This window comes from Cervus canadensis, chromosome 16 (genome assembly GCF_019320065.1).
Source record: "Cervus canadensis isolate Bull #8, Minnesota chromosome 16, ASM1932006v1, whole genome shotgun sequence".
Classification (NCBI taxonomy): Eukaryota; Metazoa; Chordata; class Mammalia; order Artiodactyla; family Cervidae; genus Cervus; species Cervus canadensis.
The window spans coordinates 55337941-55354749 of record NC_057401.1 but is presented as its reverse complement, the minus strand read 5'-3'; the positions used below and the strand labels follow the sequence as shown (position 1 = coordinate 55354749).

Sequence of the window (16809 nt, the reverse complement as noted above, 5' to 3'; positions counted from 1 at the left end):
GGGAATACGTGTAAATCTATGGCTGATTCATATCAATGTATGACAAAACCCACTGAAAAAAAAAAAAAAAGATACTTCTTGGACAACTTTGGACTGTTTTAGATTGATTTCCAAATTAAGAATGGGAAAAGTAATTTTTAAAGGTTTGGGAAATTCCTAAAGGTGTCAGCCCGTCTTGGTGGTGATGGTTTGGTTGGAGTTTGATGAGAACATCCAAGGTGAGGGCTTCCCCGGTGGCTCAGATGGTAAAGAATCCATCTACAATGCGGGAGACCTGGGTTCCATCCCTGGGTGGGGAAGATCCCCTGGAGGAGGGCGTGGCACCCCGCTTTAGTGTTCCTGCCTGGAGAAGCCCGTGGACAGAGGAGCCGGGCGGGCTACAGTCAGGGGTCGCCAAGAGTCGGACATGACTGAGCCACTGCGCATGGCACATCCACGGTGAAGCTTTGTGGAGAACAACCTACCTCCCTCCTTTCTTCCCTGCCTCCTTCCCTGAGGTTCTTTGTTGTCCTTAAGAAATTTTATGTACTTCCGTAATTACAGCCAGGATAATATCAGGAGGAGTGAGTTGTATTTTTTTCAGGAGATGGATGGATGGATGGATGGATGGATGGATGATGGAAAAGTTTAGAAGCCTGCCAGCCTCTTTCTGAGGCCTTTCCCCGTGATTCTGCCTCTGCTCCCTTCCGGCCGAGAAGGTGTGCGTGGAGCATGGTTCCTGGTTTTCCTGGGCTCTCGTGGAGGTTATGCAGAAGAGCTCCTGCAATGCAGGGCAAATGGTTCTGAATCATATGTTTGCTCTGTGTAGCTGGAATGTGGTACTTTAAAAAAAAAAAAAAGCTTCTTTTTTCAAGTGAGCCTTAGGCTTAGTCTACTTTGAAATGTTCCAGAACCTGTTTTTTAAAGTGTATTCATTTATGTTGGCGGTGCTGGGTCTTCGTTGTGCACAGGGGCTACTTTCTCGTCGTGGTGCACAGGCTTCTCACTGCAGCGGCTTCTCTTGGGCAGCGCACGGGCTCCAGGCCTGCGGGCTCCAGAGCTGTGGTTCTCAGGCTTTGAGTGCAGGCTCAGTGTTTGGGGCACAGGAGTTTAGTTGCTCCTCGGCGTGTGAGATCTTCTCAGACTTCCCAGGGAAGTCCTGGAAACCATTAAAAAGAAAAAAATGGTTAGGAGTAAATTATAGAAGAAGCTTAATTCTAATTTTGAAATACATCGATGCAAGAAATGAGGAACTGTGGGCTCCGCTGGAGAGGAATAGAGAAATGGCAGGGACCGTTGGTTGTCAGGCCCTGGTGAATGCTGGAACTAGAAGGTTCCTCCTCGCCCCCTCAGTCTCCAAGAGCCCACAGACACGTGTTGAGTTTTGTGTCTGCTTCATTTCACTGTAAATGTTAATGCCACACACATCAGTTCAGTTCAGTCACTCAGTTGTGTCCAACTCTCTGTGACCCCATGGACTGCAGCATGCCAGGCCTTCCTGTCCGTCACCAACTCCCAGAGTTAATTCAGACTCATGTCCATTGAGTCGGTGATGCCATCCAACCATCTCATCCTCTGTCATCCCCTTCTCCTCCCGCCTTCAGTCTTTCCCAGCATCAGGGTCTTTTCAAATGAATCATTTCTTCGCATCAGGCGGCCAGAGTACTGGAGTTTCAGCTTCAGCATCAGTCCTTCCAATGACTATTTAGGACTGATTTCCTTTAGGATGGGCGGGTTGGATCATGCCATGTACATCACAGAATTCAGAGCTGGAGGGCCCTGTGATCAGATCACATCTGTATTTGCCATCATTGCTTACAGCCTTGTAATTACATTACAAGCAGGGAGTGAAGTTAAGCAACCTGTAAAATTTCTTGCATGGCTCACCTTTTGACTTAGATGCTGAGACCACTGTCTGGGTCTTAAGTCTCGGTGGCTCCCTGTGGGGTGACCTCAGCCTTGGAGCTGTCACGGTGCCATTAGAGGGCACTGAAGTACAGAGGAACGAGCTTGCCCCACATCCTCCGAACAGCAAGGAGGCATCGACTTCCCAGCCTTGTTCTGCCTATAAAGAAGGACCGACTTCTGCCCTTTTCCTGGCCTGGTTGTTCTTCTAGGGGAGGTCACAGGCAGGGAGATGGCAGCCACCCCCACTGCTGAGTGAAGGAGGGGCCGGCTGCCCTGCCTTGATGGAGCTCCTGATTGGAAATATTTTTATGTATTAAATGGAAAGTTCTACAAGCTTGTCTTTCAGATGCTCCTTGAGCAGGTGCGTTCATTCAGGATTCCTCGGCTATCTGGGAAACTTGCGAGGAGCAAAAGCCTTGTAGGGAAGTTTGGTTTTGAGTATTATCTTTTTTGTTCAGTTGCTAAGTCATGTCGTACATTTTATAATTGCCTGCCACTGTTTTCAAAATGTGCTTTGGATTTGTAGTCTTCTTTGATTTACTTTCATGTTTGTTGGAAATATAGTTTCACCTGGTATTTATAATTCTGTCTAAAAGAAACCACTAGAAAAATTGTAGCCCATTTGTAAATCCTGAGTGGTCAGATCATAATAGCTTTTCTTTCCAACTGATGCTTTCTGAAGGCTAAGAAAAATAAATTCATCTTTTTTTAAACAAAGACTATGTTTTGCTTCCGCCAGCTCTTTCTATGGAATAGCATTTGTCTCTTACTTTTTGAAATTGTGCCTTTACTTCAAGTCTGTGTTGAGTTATCAGTACTCTTCAGGTTTGCTGTTTCCCAAACCTTGTTTTTCTCTCTACAAAACTATTGAGGAATATACAGAATATTTTATAGTTGTAGTTTTAAAAAAGTGTCTCCTAGCCCTTTTGTGCAGGTGGAAGGTAGCATGGGTGTTACATATCTCTTGACTCTTTTCAAATTTAATATATTAATAGTTGGTCCTAGTCTTCCGTCTGGTGCTGGACTCGTGCCCAGAGGACAGTTCGAGTCACTGTATCCATTCTTTGAAGTGGAGACACCATGAAGTTGTCATTGGACATTTCCTTTAGGAGTGAGAGGGGAACCTGTGTTCTGTAATATGTCCTAAGAGACTGTCCCGTAAACAGTACAGCAGCTTGATGTCACGATGCCAGTGGCATTACTTACTAATGGCGGTACTGAAGGTCTCTCTGATCTCAGGAAAGAGAAATAATGTACTGAGTGCACTGGCTAAAGAGCAATGGAATGTCCTAGCCTGTGCTCCCGAAGAACCTGGCCTGAGATGGAGGCTGCCGCAGGTCGTGGTTTGTGGGTGTGGACGGCTCATGTGCTGTGTGCTCACCGCACGGGGGTATAAGGTGCCTGGCAGCTCACATCCCCGTTATCATCCCCACTGAGCAGGCAGGAAGCCGCAGCTCAGGAAGGCTATGGCTCAGGGGACTAGAAACGAGGGGAGGGCAGGGGAGCTTGCAGGCAGACTGGGAGGCTGCCCTGACAGACAGACAGATCTAGTAGGAATGACTGAGATCCTGGGTGATGGGCAGAGTGTGGTGTCGACATGAGGTGCAGAAGTGAACTGTGGTAACAAGGAGAACATGTGTCTTCATCCTGAGCACCTGCTGTGAGACTGCACGTCCAGACCCCACCCCACCCTCCACCGTGGACGTGTGCACGCGTGCACACCCACACACCCCAACCCCCACTCATTCTGCAAGGGTCTCTACACACCCCCACCCCCACTCATTCTGCAAGGGTCTCTACACACCCCCACCCCCACTCATTCTGCAAGGGTCTCTACACACCCCCACCCCCACTCATTCTGCAAGGGTCTCTACACACCCCCACCCCCACTCATTCTGCAAGGGTCTTTACACACCCCCACCCACACTCATTCTACAAGGGTCTACACACATACACACCCCTACTCCTTCTACAAGGGTCTTCACACACACACCCCTTCTCCTTCTACAAGGGTCTTTACACACACACATACCCCTACTCCTTCTACAAGGGTCTTTACACACACACCCCTTCTCCTTCTACAAGGGTCTTTACACACACACACACCCCTACTCATTCTACAAGGGTCTTTACACACACACACACACACACACACGCACACACACACACGTCTACTCATTCTAAAGGGTCTTTACAGAGGACCACCAGAGGTTTATTCAGGCTCCCAGCCCGTTTTCTTTACGATCACTGCTAGCTTGCTAAGCTCTGTGGAGAAAGGTCCCTGCCCTCGATCAGGCCAGAAGGTCGCTGGCGTGGAGCGGAGGAGGACACGTCCAGTTGTCCCTGGACAGCGGGCCCTGGCCCTTTCCAGCTGCCTGTTTCTAGATGTCTGTCTGCACAGCTGATCTGTCTAGGGTGCAGGTGACAAAGGGTGAGGGACCGGTTTTGTAGCCACGAACCTCAAATTAAGGCCACTTTTATTTAGGTTTTTTAACTGAAATATCGTTGGCATGCAGCGTTAGGTTAGCGTCAGGTGTGCTCTGTAGTGGCCTGACCTTTGCACACACCATGAAATGATCACCGTGATAAATTTAGCACCCACCTGTCTCCGTGCAGAGCTGACTGCAGTGTTACCAACGCTGTGCGTTACACCCCCCACCCTGAGGTGCCTTTACTTTAGCCGTTTACCTGCAGACTGAAGTGACTGGTCCTCTTCCAGGGTCCTTCTAGACCACTGTTCTGGTCACGCGGCCCCAGTCGGTTCTTTAGTCCAACATCGTTTGAATCTGTGTGCTTAGTTACCGTGGTTACTAATTACCGAGTCCGAGGTGACCATTAGTACTTTTGCAACACAGGAAATACATGAACAAGTGCCTTCAGGTATTTAAATAATATCTTTTCGTGAAAGTTTCTAGCTAAAGACATCACTGATTGTGTGTTTTTTTGCTGGTTCTCCCCTCTCCATCAGAAGGAGACAGATGTGTCTTTGATGTGGTCTGAATGTTTTGTTGGTACTGTGTGCAGTTTCTCAAGTGCAGAAGCCAGTGAGCTGCTCGGTTCCGGTCGTGACCTTAAACACACTGGGTTGCCTTGTTTTACTTTCCCTCTTTCTTCAGTGTGGCGGATTTCAGCTGTCAAGAACTTTTATGTGTTTTTGTTCATGAAATATTCAGCTTTCACAACAGCTTAGTTTATGGAATAAATTATCCTCAAAGACCAGGGCAGGGGCCTTTAAGTGTTTTGTTTTCTTGAGTTTTACTTATATGTTTCGTCTCTTAGAAGAGACAGGAAAACATGAACTCAGTAGTTAAAAACTGGAATTGTCTGAGTCGTGAAGCTTGGAGCCTTATGTTAAGTTAAAGCGCTCCTCTGCGTCTTGATGACTCTGATGCCACACAAAACCCAGGCAGTGTGGGTGGCTCGGTGATGTGTGAACTGGGGTGAGACTTAACTGAATTGTTATTGCATGTAACGTGTACATAAGGAGATTTGCACTTATTAAAGTAAGAGCTGATTACTCCTGATCATGATGGGAAGGCTGATGGAGGTGTAATTCTCAACAAATTAGTGTCTGGTTGCCTCCACTTTTTTTCCTCCCTTGTTTCTTGCGTCTTACAGAGTTTTGATAAGAGAACTGTGTCTTTAATGGATAGCCCTTCACACAGAACAAGGCCAGCATGGTTTTGATGGCATGTGTGTCTGTGTTTCATTGTAGGTGCTGGACTGGATCGAGAACCACGGAGAAGCATTTCTGAGCAAACACACAGGTGTAGGGAAATCGCTCCATCGGGCCAGGGCTTTGCAGAAACGTCATGAAGATTTTGAAGAAGTAGCACAGGTAAGACCTTACCATTTTCTCCCATAATATCTGTGCTGTTGGTTTTGAATTACGGTTTTAACCCCATCTCTGATGACTTAGCTTCAGCGAGGCGTGTTGGAGATGATGCTTAGATTTCAGAGTGAAGCTGTCTCTGTCTGGGCATAAAGATGACTTAGACAGTGGATCCTATGGTAATATGTGATGGTCTGGAAACAGGAACATGTCTCGGATGTTTTTGCCATATTTCTTGTACTGGTTTCTGTTGACTAGTTTGTAAATTGGGGAATAGCAGTCCTTGAATGTCTATAATGATGGGCCAACATTTCTTTCCCCTCTTCTCTTTCTTTTAAATGCTTGTGCTTCAGAAATAGGAGGCAGGGGGTGGTTCGTTCACAGCCCAGGAATTTGAATGTCGACTGTGATCCTCTCCAGCTGTGTGACTTTGGAAAAGTCTCTTAACCTTTCTGAGGCTGACTCCCTGACCTGAGAAGTAGGTATGGTGGGGGCTGCTGGAAGGAAAAGGAAGTCAGGTGTGTGTGATCCTGCCATGGCTGGTATATCTGGCCCGGGTCTTCCCTGCAGCTCGCTGTTGCTTGGTAAACGTGCCTCTCCTTTTGCTTTCTGTTTTAAAAGAAAGAGGAGTGAAAGAAGAAGGGATCATCTTCCCGTGATCTGTATACAAAGCTCTAGGAGCTGGGGTAAAAGTTGTTTTCAGAAGGAGTTGTAGGGTGAATCCATCCTGAGACACCTGGTAAACCTGAGGGATACCAAAGGCAAAGTCTCAACCACCAGAGAGAGATGACGGCGTCCCATCCCTGAGAAAGACTCGAAGCTGACTTCTCACCCGTCACTGCAGATGCTGGAAGACAGATGCTGGAAGATGGTGGGATGGAGTCCCAAGGGAGAGGAACGCTGAACCTAGAATCCCACACACAGTGGATGTCAGTTTGACAGTGAGGCTGAAATAGATCACGACTTGAGAGAGGTCCCCAGTCATGCATAGAAGCCCTGCAGCGCACGGCTCAGTCAGAGTCACGGGAGCCCCCCTCCTAACAGACTCCACCAGTGCAGGGGCTCGGTGGCGCTCACGCCGCTGTCACGGGCATGTGGAACACGGCTGGTGTGGTGCAGCCAAGCGTGCAGCAGTGTTTGTTGAATAAATGAATTAAATGAATATAAAGGAAGTATAAGAAGGAAGAGGGGGATTCCCAGGTGGCACAGTGGGTAGGAATCTGCCTGCCGATGCAGGTGATGTGGGTTCTATCCCTGGGTCAGGATCCCCTGGAGAAGGAAAAGGCAACCTGCTCCAGTATTCTTGCCTGGAGAATCCCATGGACAGAGGAACTTGGCAGGCCACAGTCCATGGGGTCACAAAGAGTTGGACACGACTGATCACTTGAGAAGAAAGGACCGAGATTGACAGTGAGCATAGCAATTGGTAAATGTGTTTGTAAATCAAAGGATTGACCATTTAGGCAAAAGAGGACAGACTTCGGGGGAGGTTAAAAACACGATGGGAGAGACTTCCCTCTACTAAGGGGACGACAGAGGACGAGATGGCTGGATGGACATGAGTTTGAGCAGACTCCAGGAGATGGTGATGGACAGGGAGGCCTGGCGTGCTGCAGTCCATGGGGTCACAAAGAGTCGGACACGACTGAGCGACTGAATAACAACAACAGAGACTTTCCTGGTGCCAGTTGTTGAGAATCTGCCTTCCAATGCAAGGGACGCAAGTTTGATCCTTTGTTGGGGAAGTAAGATCCCACATGCTGCAGGGCATCACAGCTACTGAGCCTGCGTGCTGCAGTGAAGACCCGTTGCAGCCAATAAATGCATCCATCAAACCAAACCAAAGCAAAAACCCCTGCAGAGTGAGATGGAGCAAAGCCCTAGAGCCCTTGAACACAGAGGTGGAGCGCTATCCTGAGGGGTGTGGCAGGAGGTAGTGTATCTTAGATTTGTAAACTCTGGTGTGTGTGGTAGCATTGTTGAATGATCACTAAAGACGGGATAGAAAGCACCACTTTCCATAAGTATAAAGAAAAAAGAACTGCAGAAAACCAGGTAAACTCTCAGGAAAATGGGTCTAGTGGAAGTGAAAGAAAGAACAACAAAAATCATGTAAGAAATCCAAAGTAAGATGTAGCATGTGTGCGTGTATGTGCTAAGTCGCTTCAGTCGTGTCCTTTTCTTTACAACCCTGTGGACTGTAGCCTGCCAGACTCCTTTCTGCCATTCTCCAGGCAAGAATACTGGAGTGAGTTGCCACGCGCCCCTCCACGAGATCTTCCCAACCTCAGGGCTGAACCCACGTCTCCTGTACCTCCTGCATTGGTAGGCAGATTCTTTACCACCAGTGCCACCAGGGAAGCCCAGGATGTGGCAATTTGTCCCTAAATAGCAGTGATCACACTGAACGCAAAATAGATTATACTTGTTAAAAGCGTCTCTGTATATTTTTTTTTTTAAATATACAGGAAGTTTGAAAGTATTTAGCTGTTTGCTAAGTCATGTCTCCTTGCCACCCTGTGGACTGCAGCACACCATGAAAGTATATGAAGTGTTAGAAACAGATCCACAAGGCAAATACGAACCATTGGAAATTGGTGTAGAAACGTTGATATTAAGCAAATAGACTTGAAAGCATAAAAACACTAGAAATAAAGAGAGCCTTCGATTATAAAAGGAAGAGTATCTATATACATCTGATGATTTCATCTCGAAATCTGTAACCCTGAATAAGTAGGAGTAAACCTCAGCTGTGTGTGTCCGTGGCTTTTACATCACAGGGGGTGCACTTGTGTGCTGGGTTCATCAGGGAACTGATGTGAGAGGTAGTCATGGGATAAGACAGCAAACTGCGCTTCAGTCCTGTTCAGTGAAAGTGCCTCTTAAAAGTTACCTCCTTGCCAGTCGCCATGTGTAAAGTTAAAGTGACAACCCAGCCTTCACCTTTCTTGATCTTAGAAGCCGGTTGGGAAAGGCTGTGTGTTCAACAGCCTTCCTGCCCCTGGGGTGGGTCTGTGGACTTCTCTTTTCCAGGTTACATGTGAGCTTCCTTCTTATGGATGCTGGTAAATATTTTGCCTTGCTCTTACAGCTGAAGAAATATGGGAAATGCGCCATAATCGCCCCTTGACATTTCCATCAGATAAGCTCCTGCCACAGCCATGTGGTTTGAGGATGGATTTGAGATTCGGATCCTCTGAGCGAAGACACCAGGCACCAGAGACCCTAAGAGGCGGGACAGCAATCACCTGCCCCAAGTAGTTTATTCACCCGGGACTGTGGGCTCGCCCGGCCAGCCCCTTTCTCGTGCCTTGACGAGTGCACCCCAGCGTTGTCTGCCGTGTATCCATCTGCGGCCAGCACCCCGTGGACCCCTCCTTCCAATTCCTGTGGTTCCTTTCGCTCTTAATTAGGGAGCTCCCTTCTGTGGCTACCTTTGAAGCCCTGTTCATGGTGAACTTACTTCCTCAGATCTAAGATGACCATCAATGCTTGTCAACACTGGTGTTCAGGGCAGCGAGGGTGGGGCGCTTTCTTTGTGGGAGACATTGGTGCCTTTGGGTCTCCAGGGGAGCCAAGGGTTGCAGCAGCAGCACCCCGGGCAGAGGGCTGCCTTCACACGAGTTCCGGAAAAGGCAGGGCCTTGTCTGCACCATTCCCCCGATTTTCATGTCTTTCATATCATCCTCGGCACCTTGTCCCTGGGATTCTAGGAGCTTTTCCCTTTAATTGGAAGTCCTTAAGCTCAGATCTGAACTGTACATGAAAAAAAAGACAAACCCCTTAAGTGTAAACAGCTTTTGCTCACTTTACAGACATCTGCCCTTGTTTCCCTCTGTCTGGTTTTCACCTGATCACTGGTCGTGTGCCAGGCATTCTGCCAGGCAGGCCTCGGACAGACACCCGCCTCTCCTCTCGGGGGCCTCTCTCCTTCGCAGACCCGCCTGGGTGGGAGCAGCCTCTGCGCTCTCCACCTGAACTTGGCCACCTGTGCCCCCTCCCACCCCAGTGCCAGGGCCCGGCCACTCACCTCTGGCCTCTTCCCCCAGCATCTCCAGCTTCTTTTTCTCTTCACTCTTTTCCTTCTGGGATGAAATATTTATCAACCCTCCCCTCACTTGTCGGCTTCCCTGGTGGCTCAGATGGTAAAGGATCCGCCTGCAATGCAGGAGACCCAGGTTCAATCCCTGGGTTGGGACAATCCCCTGGAGAAGGGAATGGCAACCCACTCCAGTATCCTTGCCTGGGAAACCCCACGGACAGAGGAGCCTGGTGGGCTACAGTCTGTGGGGTTGCAAAGAGTCAGACGAGACTGAGTGACTAACATATAGACATATCCCCTCTCTTGAAGACTGTCCCTTGATTCTGCTCCATGTTTTTAGAGACCAGCTAGTTTTGAAGGACTGTTGAGTGACTTTCCCTGGCTTCCTCATTGCCGTATGGCAGGCCGACTAGCTTTCTGCATCTCTAGCTGATAAAACTGTGACCCGGGGCCTGCAGGGACGTGCCATGGCCCAGGGTGGACATTCAGCACTCTCATAATTGACCGTAACCTGGACCAGCCACTTAGGTAAATCCCCTCCACTCACCTTCGAGTGAAAATCTCTGATCCTTTCTGTGTCCACTAACACGTGTCCAGATTAGTGTGTGTGCAGCCTCAGCCCCGAGGGCTCACTGACCGTGTGCCAGGCCCGCCCCCCGTGTACCTGCAGAGACCACGTGTCACTGCCCCCTTCGGGCTGGTTCTGAAGAGTGTATTCTGCTCAGAGTACACAGAATGGGTGGGGCAGCGGGGGGCGCACCCCTGTAGACCCTAGACAGTAAGAACAGATTCGGTATAGTACAGTGGGGACATTCACAGGCCTGAAGAAATAGGGTGGCCTTCTTTTCTCTAGTCCCCCACCTTGCCTGATAAAGGTCCTTTGAGGGGGCTGGGAGGACAGTATTTGAAATCAGGAGAGCCCTGGGCTGCACGGTGGCTCCAGATGGAGGCTGGTTTGATTAAGACCATGTGCAGTAGATTGGGGCTCGGCAAGCAGTGGTCCCGGTATCAAGCCAGATCGCGTTCTGTGTTTGTAGCTTCATTCATGGAAAGCTGTCTGGCTCTTCCCAGAGAAGAAAGTGACATCAGCCTTGCTCTCCTGCAGGGAGGGCCGAGACCCTCAGTGACTGCCTTCCCCAGCTTTCCCTCTCCGCCTTCTCATCTCTGAAGGCTTTCTGTCAAAACAAAGTGTAACGCACGTCCTGTGTCCGAGGTAAATCTAAGGTCATGCTTCAGATTTATGGGGTTCTTTTGGACAGAATGGCCTTAGGAGGCGCCTTCAAAACAGAAGCAGAAGCATCTTCATTGCTTAATGAAGAACCTTTTCTCATTTCTCTGAAATGTGCTCATAAGGTAAACAGATTTTGGGTTTAGGGAGAAGAAATCTCTTTTTCCAAGTTAAGTTTAAGGCACATTAGTGTGTGCCTTGGGGTTTTGTTTTTGAAAGGTCCTTTGTAAAATGAGTTCTAAATTGTCTGTAATTTCAAGATGTTGAACTGGCATTGTATTAAACGAATTTTTCTTCAAATTAACTTCTTCAAAACTTGACATGGTGAAGGAACAAGACAGAGATTCAGAAAGGAAGTGTCGAAAGTCTTATGGTTGAATTCACTTAAAAGGTACTAAATATAGATTATTCTATAGAACAGTTCTGGTGTTTGGAGAAGGAGGAACCTGGAAAGAGCTTCGTGTTTACTTGGTGGCAGCAAGTCCTGCAGCTGGTGTCACTGCTGCAGGCCCTTGGCTGCACCACCGGGGCCTCGGTCTCGGGCTGGTTCAGACCTGCTGGTCCGGCATCGGACCATTTCTGCACACAGTCTGGCAGAGCCGAGAACCTCCCGACTGATCTGAAGACCCATTCCTTCTTTATGCTGTACAGTGATTGTGAGTAGAATGACTCCACGCTAATGAATTTTTGGAGTGTGGAAGATACAACCATGCTGCATGCTCACACTGGAGTTTTTAAAAAGATACTAACAGTGCTTTCCACGTGAAGCTTTTTACAAGTGACTCTGGGAAAACAAGGTGCTGTTTGACACCTTCTTTTACCTTCTAAAGAAACATCCAAGTCAATGTTCCTTTTTAGATTTACAAAGCTGTGCAGTCCCTATCAAACTACCAATGATATTTTTCACAGAACTGGAACAAAAAATTTTACAGTTTGTATGGAAACACAAAAGACCCCAAATAGCCAAAGCAGTTTTGACAAAGAAAAACTGACCTGGAGAAATCAAGCTTCCTGACTTTGGACTGTACTACAAAGCTGCAGTCATCAAGACAGTGTGGTACTGGCACAGAAGCAGGAATATAGACCAATGGAACAAGCTGGAAAGCCCAAAGATTGGACTTACACACCTATGGGCACCTTACCTTTGACAGAAGAGGCAAGAATATGCAATGAAGATGGAGAAAAGACAGCCTCGTCAATAAATGGCCCTGGGAAAACCAGACAGCTCCATGTAAAAGAATGAAACTAGAACACTTCCTAATGTCATATGCAAAAATAAACTCAAAATGGATTAGAGACTTAAGTGTAAGGTCAGAAACTATAAAGCTCTTAGAGGAAAACAGGCAGGAGACTCTGACATACATCATAGCAAGATCCTCTGTGACCCACCTCCTAGAGTAATGGAAATAAAAATAAATGAGACCTAATTAAACTTAAAAGCTTTTGCACAGCAAAGGAAACAGTAAACAAGATTAAAAGACATCCCTCAGAATGGGAGAAAATAATTGCAAATGAAACAACTGACAAAGGATTAATCTCTACAGGTTTTAAACTCGCAGGAAAGTTGGAAATACAGCCCAGAGAACTTGCTTCCGTCCAACCATTGTCTATTTCCTACCAAAAAGGACGTTATCTTGTACAACTGGAATTGCCCCATGAGAATCAGGAAACTGACCCTGACATGTGACTACCTTCTAACACTCAGACCCCGCAGTGTCCATGTCTGACGGATCCCATATAGAGTCCCCGGACACATTCGGTGTCCTTACGCCTGGAGCTGCTCCTCGGTCCTTCCTTAACTTCTGTGTCCCGATGTTTTGGAGAAGGCCCCTCACGTTGGGTTTGTCTGATGTCTCCTCGCGGTTGTATTCTGGTTACACGTCTTCAGCAGGTGTATCCAGGAAGCCCTGCTGGGTCCTCCTCACACCCTCCCGTCAAGCGGCGCGCAGTTTAATCTGTGCTGTAACTTCTGGTGTCCAGTCCGATCCCTGGCTTAAGGTGGTGTCTGCCAGATGGCTCCGTTGTAAGCGAGTCCTTCCCCATGTGTAATCACTGAGCACTTGGTGAGGATGTACTGTGAAATGCTGTAACAAACACGCTGTCCGTTGTCCGCTTTGGCTTCTTGCTATCGGTGGGGACTCCTGGTTTCCTAGTGACTGGATGGATGACCCTCCGTCACCCTCACTGTCCCTCTGATGCTCAATTGCCCCTCACATGGCCAGCGTGCGCCTCCACAAACTGGCTTCTCCACCCTGTCCTGTCCACATCGTCCTTGGGCTTTTCCTCACTTTGGGGCTCATCTTGTACTGGAATCAGCCTTGTCTCCACAGACCCCTGGTTCCCTGCAGAGCAGAATGGTCCTCAGAAATAGAGATCTGGGTTCCACCCTGCTTATTGCCATTGCTCCATTGCTGTTGTCAGGTCCTCTCGGTAGCTGAGGGGTGGGAGGGGGTGTACGTGAGCGAGTATGCACGTGCACGTTTACACATCAGCCCATGGAAAACCGTGTCCACACGTGGGCCCCCCAATTCCAGTCCGCTGCCCCCAGGCTGACTCAAGTGTTCTCCTTTTGCATATTTGTAACTCCATTGTCCAAAATGAGGAACCCAGCTCTCAGTACCTTTATTAGTCTGTTGGCTTAGTAGGTGAATACCCTGGAGGTCCCCATTCTCCATCCGGCAGGCTGCCCACTGCCCAGGCGCCCTGTGCCCCACTGGGCTTGGTCTCCCCACACCCCGGGCCGGCACCCGTCTCACCCGTGAGACCCGATCCTGCTCAGCTGTGGGACTGAAGTGCTGGGGGAGGAGAAGGTTGCCGGGCTCAGTCGGTGTCTCAGGAGCTGCATGCTTCCTCTGGGCCTTGTCGGGGGCCCGGATGCTGTGCGTTCCTGTCTGAGGTCCTCCGGCCTGGCTCACTGCTCCCTGTCCCCATCAGCACCCTCTCCCTGGCATTTCCCCTGAACAGAGTCAGGTCTCTAACAGCCCTGTTGATTTGAGGAACCGCTTTGCAGCCTGATTTATCAAAAATAAAAATAGAGTACTTTTCAGAGTATTTTAGACACCCTTTTGCACTCAACCTCAGTTCTTTAAAACTCTGGCTACTTTATAGCCATCGCAGTTATTATTTCTTTTCTCTTAAAACAGTATATCCCTGAAGTAAGGGAAAAAAAAATAATAAGCACAGAATTGCTGATAAGCAGAAACATGTGAAAAGAGACAGCAGTTTGTGTGTGTTTGCAACGTAACCTTTTCACTTGCTGTTGGGGAATTATCCTATAGCGGTACATCAATACTGAAAGACACAGAACTGGAACTCTGCGCCCCGTCATAAAACCAGGAGAAAAAGTGAAGCAGGCGTTTGTGGCTGCGAGCTCCCTTCTGGCGGCAGCAAACAGCCAGAAGCCCTGTTGTGAGTCACAGGACAGCCAGCGGCTGCCTACAGATAACCCCATCACGGCCCCAGACGGAAGGGCTTTGCCGTGAGGGTCAGAGTTTAACTCAGTTAAGAAAGGCTGAGGCTGCTGATGGCGGTGTTCTGAACTCCTGAAGTCATCTCTCCCATCCTACTGATGTGCAGGAAGGAACAGAACCTGCCGACTCCGTTCCCATGTACCATGGCTCCCAGCCGGGCCAGCTTGTCTGGTATTCACCTCCTGTGTCTCTGAACGTTCTCTCTCGCAGAACACCTACACCAATGCAGATAAGTTACTCGAGGCGGCCGAGCAGCTGGCTCAGACCGGGGAATGTGACCCGGAAGAGATCTATCAGGCTGCCCATCAGCTCGAGGACCGGATACAGGATTTCGTGCGACGCGTCGAGCAGCGGAAGATCCTCCTGGACATGTCGGTGTCCTTTCACACCCACGTGAAAGAGGTAAGCTTCCAGGGGACAAAGACAGAGCCCTGCCCAGAAGGGCCTTGGGGCTCCATGGGCGGAACGAGGGTGGTTGTGATGTCAGGCAGTGGACCAGAGGTGGCCCGTGAGGACGGGTCGCTCGTGAGTGGTGGTGGCGGGGACCCAGCTAGCCCTGCTGGCCTGCCTTTGTCACACGGGCACACGCGCGCCATCTCCTGGGGAGGCGCCTGCCAGGAGCAGACCTGTGAGGGTGGGGGTGGCCTGGGGAGCTGCGGGTCAGGAGGAGAGCAGGGAAAACAGGGGCTGGAGGAGACCCTCGGAGACAGCAGGGCACGTCCATTGTAGCAGAAGCGGGTGACCTGCACTTTGGGGTCAGGGCCATGGGGTTTCCTTTCTGCCTGTGAGCCTGTCATGTGGTTGAAGGCATGGCTGCTCTCTGATTTTATCAGACTGTGTGGCTGCCCTCAGATACTCGTAGGAGTGCATTTTATATAATGCTGAATTTGTTAACAGTGCTGTCATCGGTAGGCTCTCCTGGTAAACTTGTCTTGGGATAAGAGATGGTGTGTAATTTGGTAAGTGGAAAGTAGGTTGGTATTATATCTTGCATGTGTGTTATTCTTAGTGAAAACCATAGTCCAGTATAAAATTTAAAAAAAAGAAAATCATAGAAAGTTTCAGTTGAAGAAACTATAATATTATGTAACCTTTGAGATAGTAGGATTTATAATAAAAGCTAAAGTTTTCAGTAGGACTGCAAATTTAAAATGTAACCTTTACTGCATCTTATTTCTAAGGGGATAAATTCTCCATTTCACAGCTCTTTACAAACTGGAAATGGGGGCCCTTTTAGGTAATTTGAGGTTGAGTCCAGAAAGGCTATAGTAACAGGCTAGGAAGAAAGATCTGGAAGACACGGGACTATGGAAGACACTTGCAAATGGGTAGGCCTGGCTTGCCTTATTTAAAGACATTCACTCAGGAACTTGTGAATTTGTTTAAAAGAAAAGAACTTCTCTGCACGTCTGGGATCTTGGGTAGTCAGTCCTCAACCAGGCCATCTGTAGCTTGAATGTTTGACTCCAGGAAAACCATATTCACTTTCAACTCTGAAATTTTGTGAGCCCCGGAGATCTAGTATGTAATACTCGCTTGTGTCCCAACTCTTTGCGACCCTCTGCACCGTGGCCCGCCAGGCTCCTCTGTCCATGCGACTCTCCCGACAGGAATACTGGAGTGGGTTGCCATGCCCTCCTCCAGGGGAGGCTAGTATAGGGGGCGTATGTAGTGAATGACTGGGACCCTGAGCAGCCCTTTCTGGGAAGGGGCTGGTGCCCTTTGGATCCTAGACTCTTTGTCAGCGTAGAAAACTGACAGGAGCAGCTTCTTTTTCTGGTTTAGTAATGCCACCACTAAAAAAGACTTCACAGTGTTTATAAAGACACAGTGTTAAGCAGACATTGATTAACAGCGGTTTCTGACTACGGCTGCAGGTTCACCAGTTCCTCCTCACTCCTCTTGAGTCAGGCCACTACCACTAACTAGTCTCTCTGCCCCTGCCAGCTCCCAGCCCCGCTGCAGCCCTGCCGCCAGGAACACACATGTCGTGGCTCAGATCACCTTGCTTGTCCCATCAGTGATTCTCTGTGCATCTGGAGCACCGGCCTGAATCACCGCCGCATCCTCACGGTCTGGTCCATGCGGTTGGATGCACTGCTTTTCTACTCTTCCGCAGTGGTTAGCTGTCGTGTGTTGTGTGTGGTCACCCCGCCCCACACTCTAGAACTTTCTCTCCATGCACCTGTTACAGCACCTGTTTTGGGAGAGCTGTGGGTTACTCTGTCTTTTCCATCAGTATTATTATAGGATGCTAGCTGCTCTTTCTCTCTTGCCTTTTTTCCACCCTGAGAGAGAGAAGGATGATGCGCGTGAAAAAGCAGGTTGTGTCTTTGCTGTTTAAGCTGTG

At 48.8% G+C, this 16809-nt stretch overlaps 1 protein-coding gene across 1 annotated transcript in view; it reads left to right on the top strand.

Annotated features, from left to right (window-relative positions):
• Positions 1–16809, top strand: part of TRIO (trio Rho guanine nucleotide exchange factor) — a 366334-nt gene that overhangs the window by 175820 nt on the left and 173705 nt on the right. Inside the window, exons 10-11 of the mRNA XM_043488447.1 lie at positions 5603–5725; positions 14670–14861. Of these exons, the coding sequence (XP_043344382.1) occupies positions 5603–5725; positions 14670–14861 (315 nt within the window). The remainder of the gene's footprint in view (positions 1–5602; positions 5726–14669; positions 14862–16809) is intronic.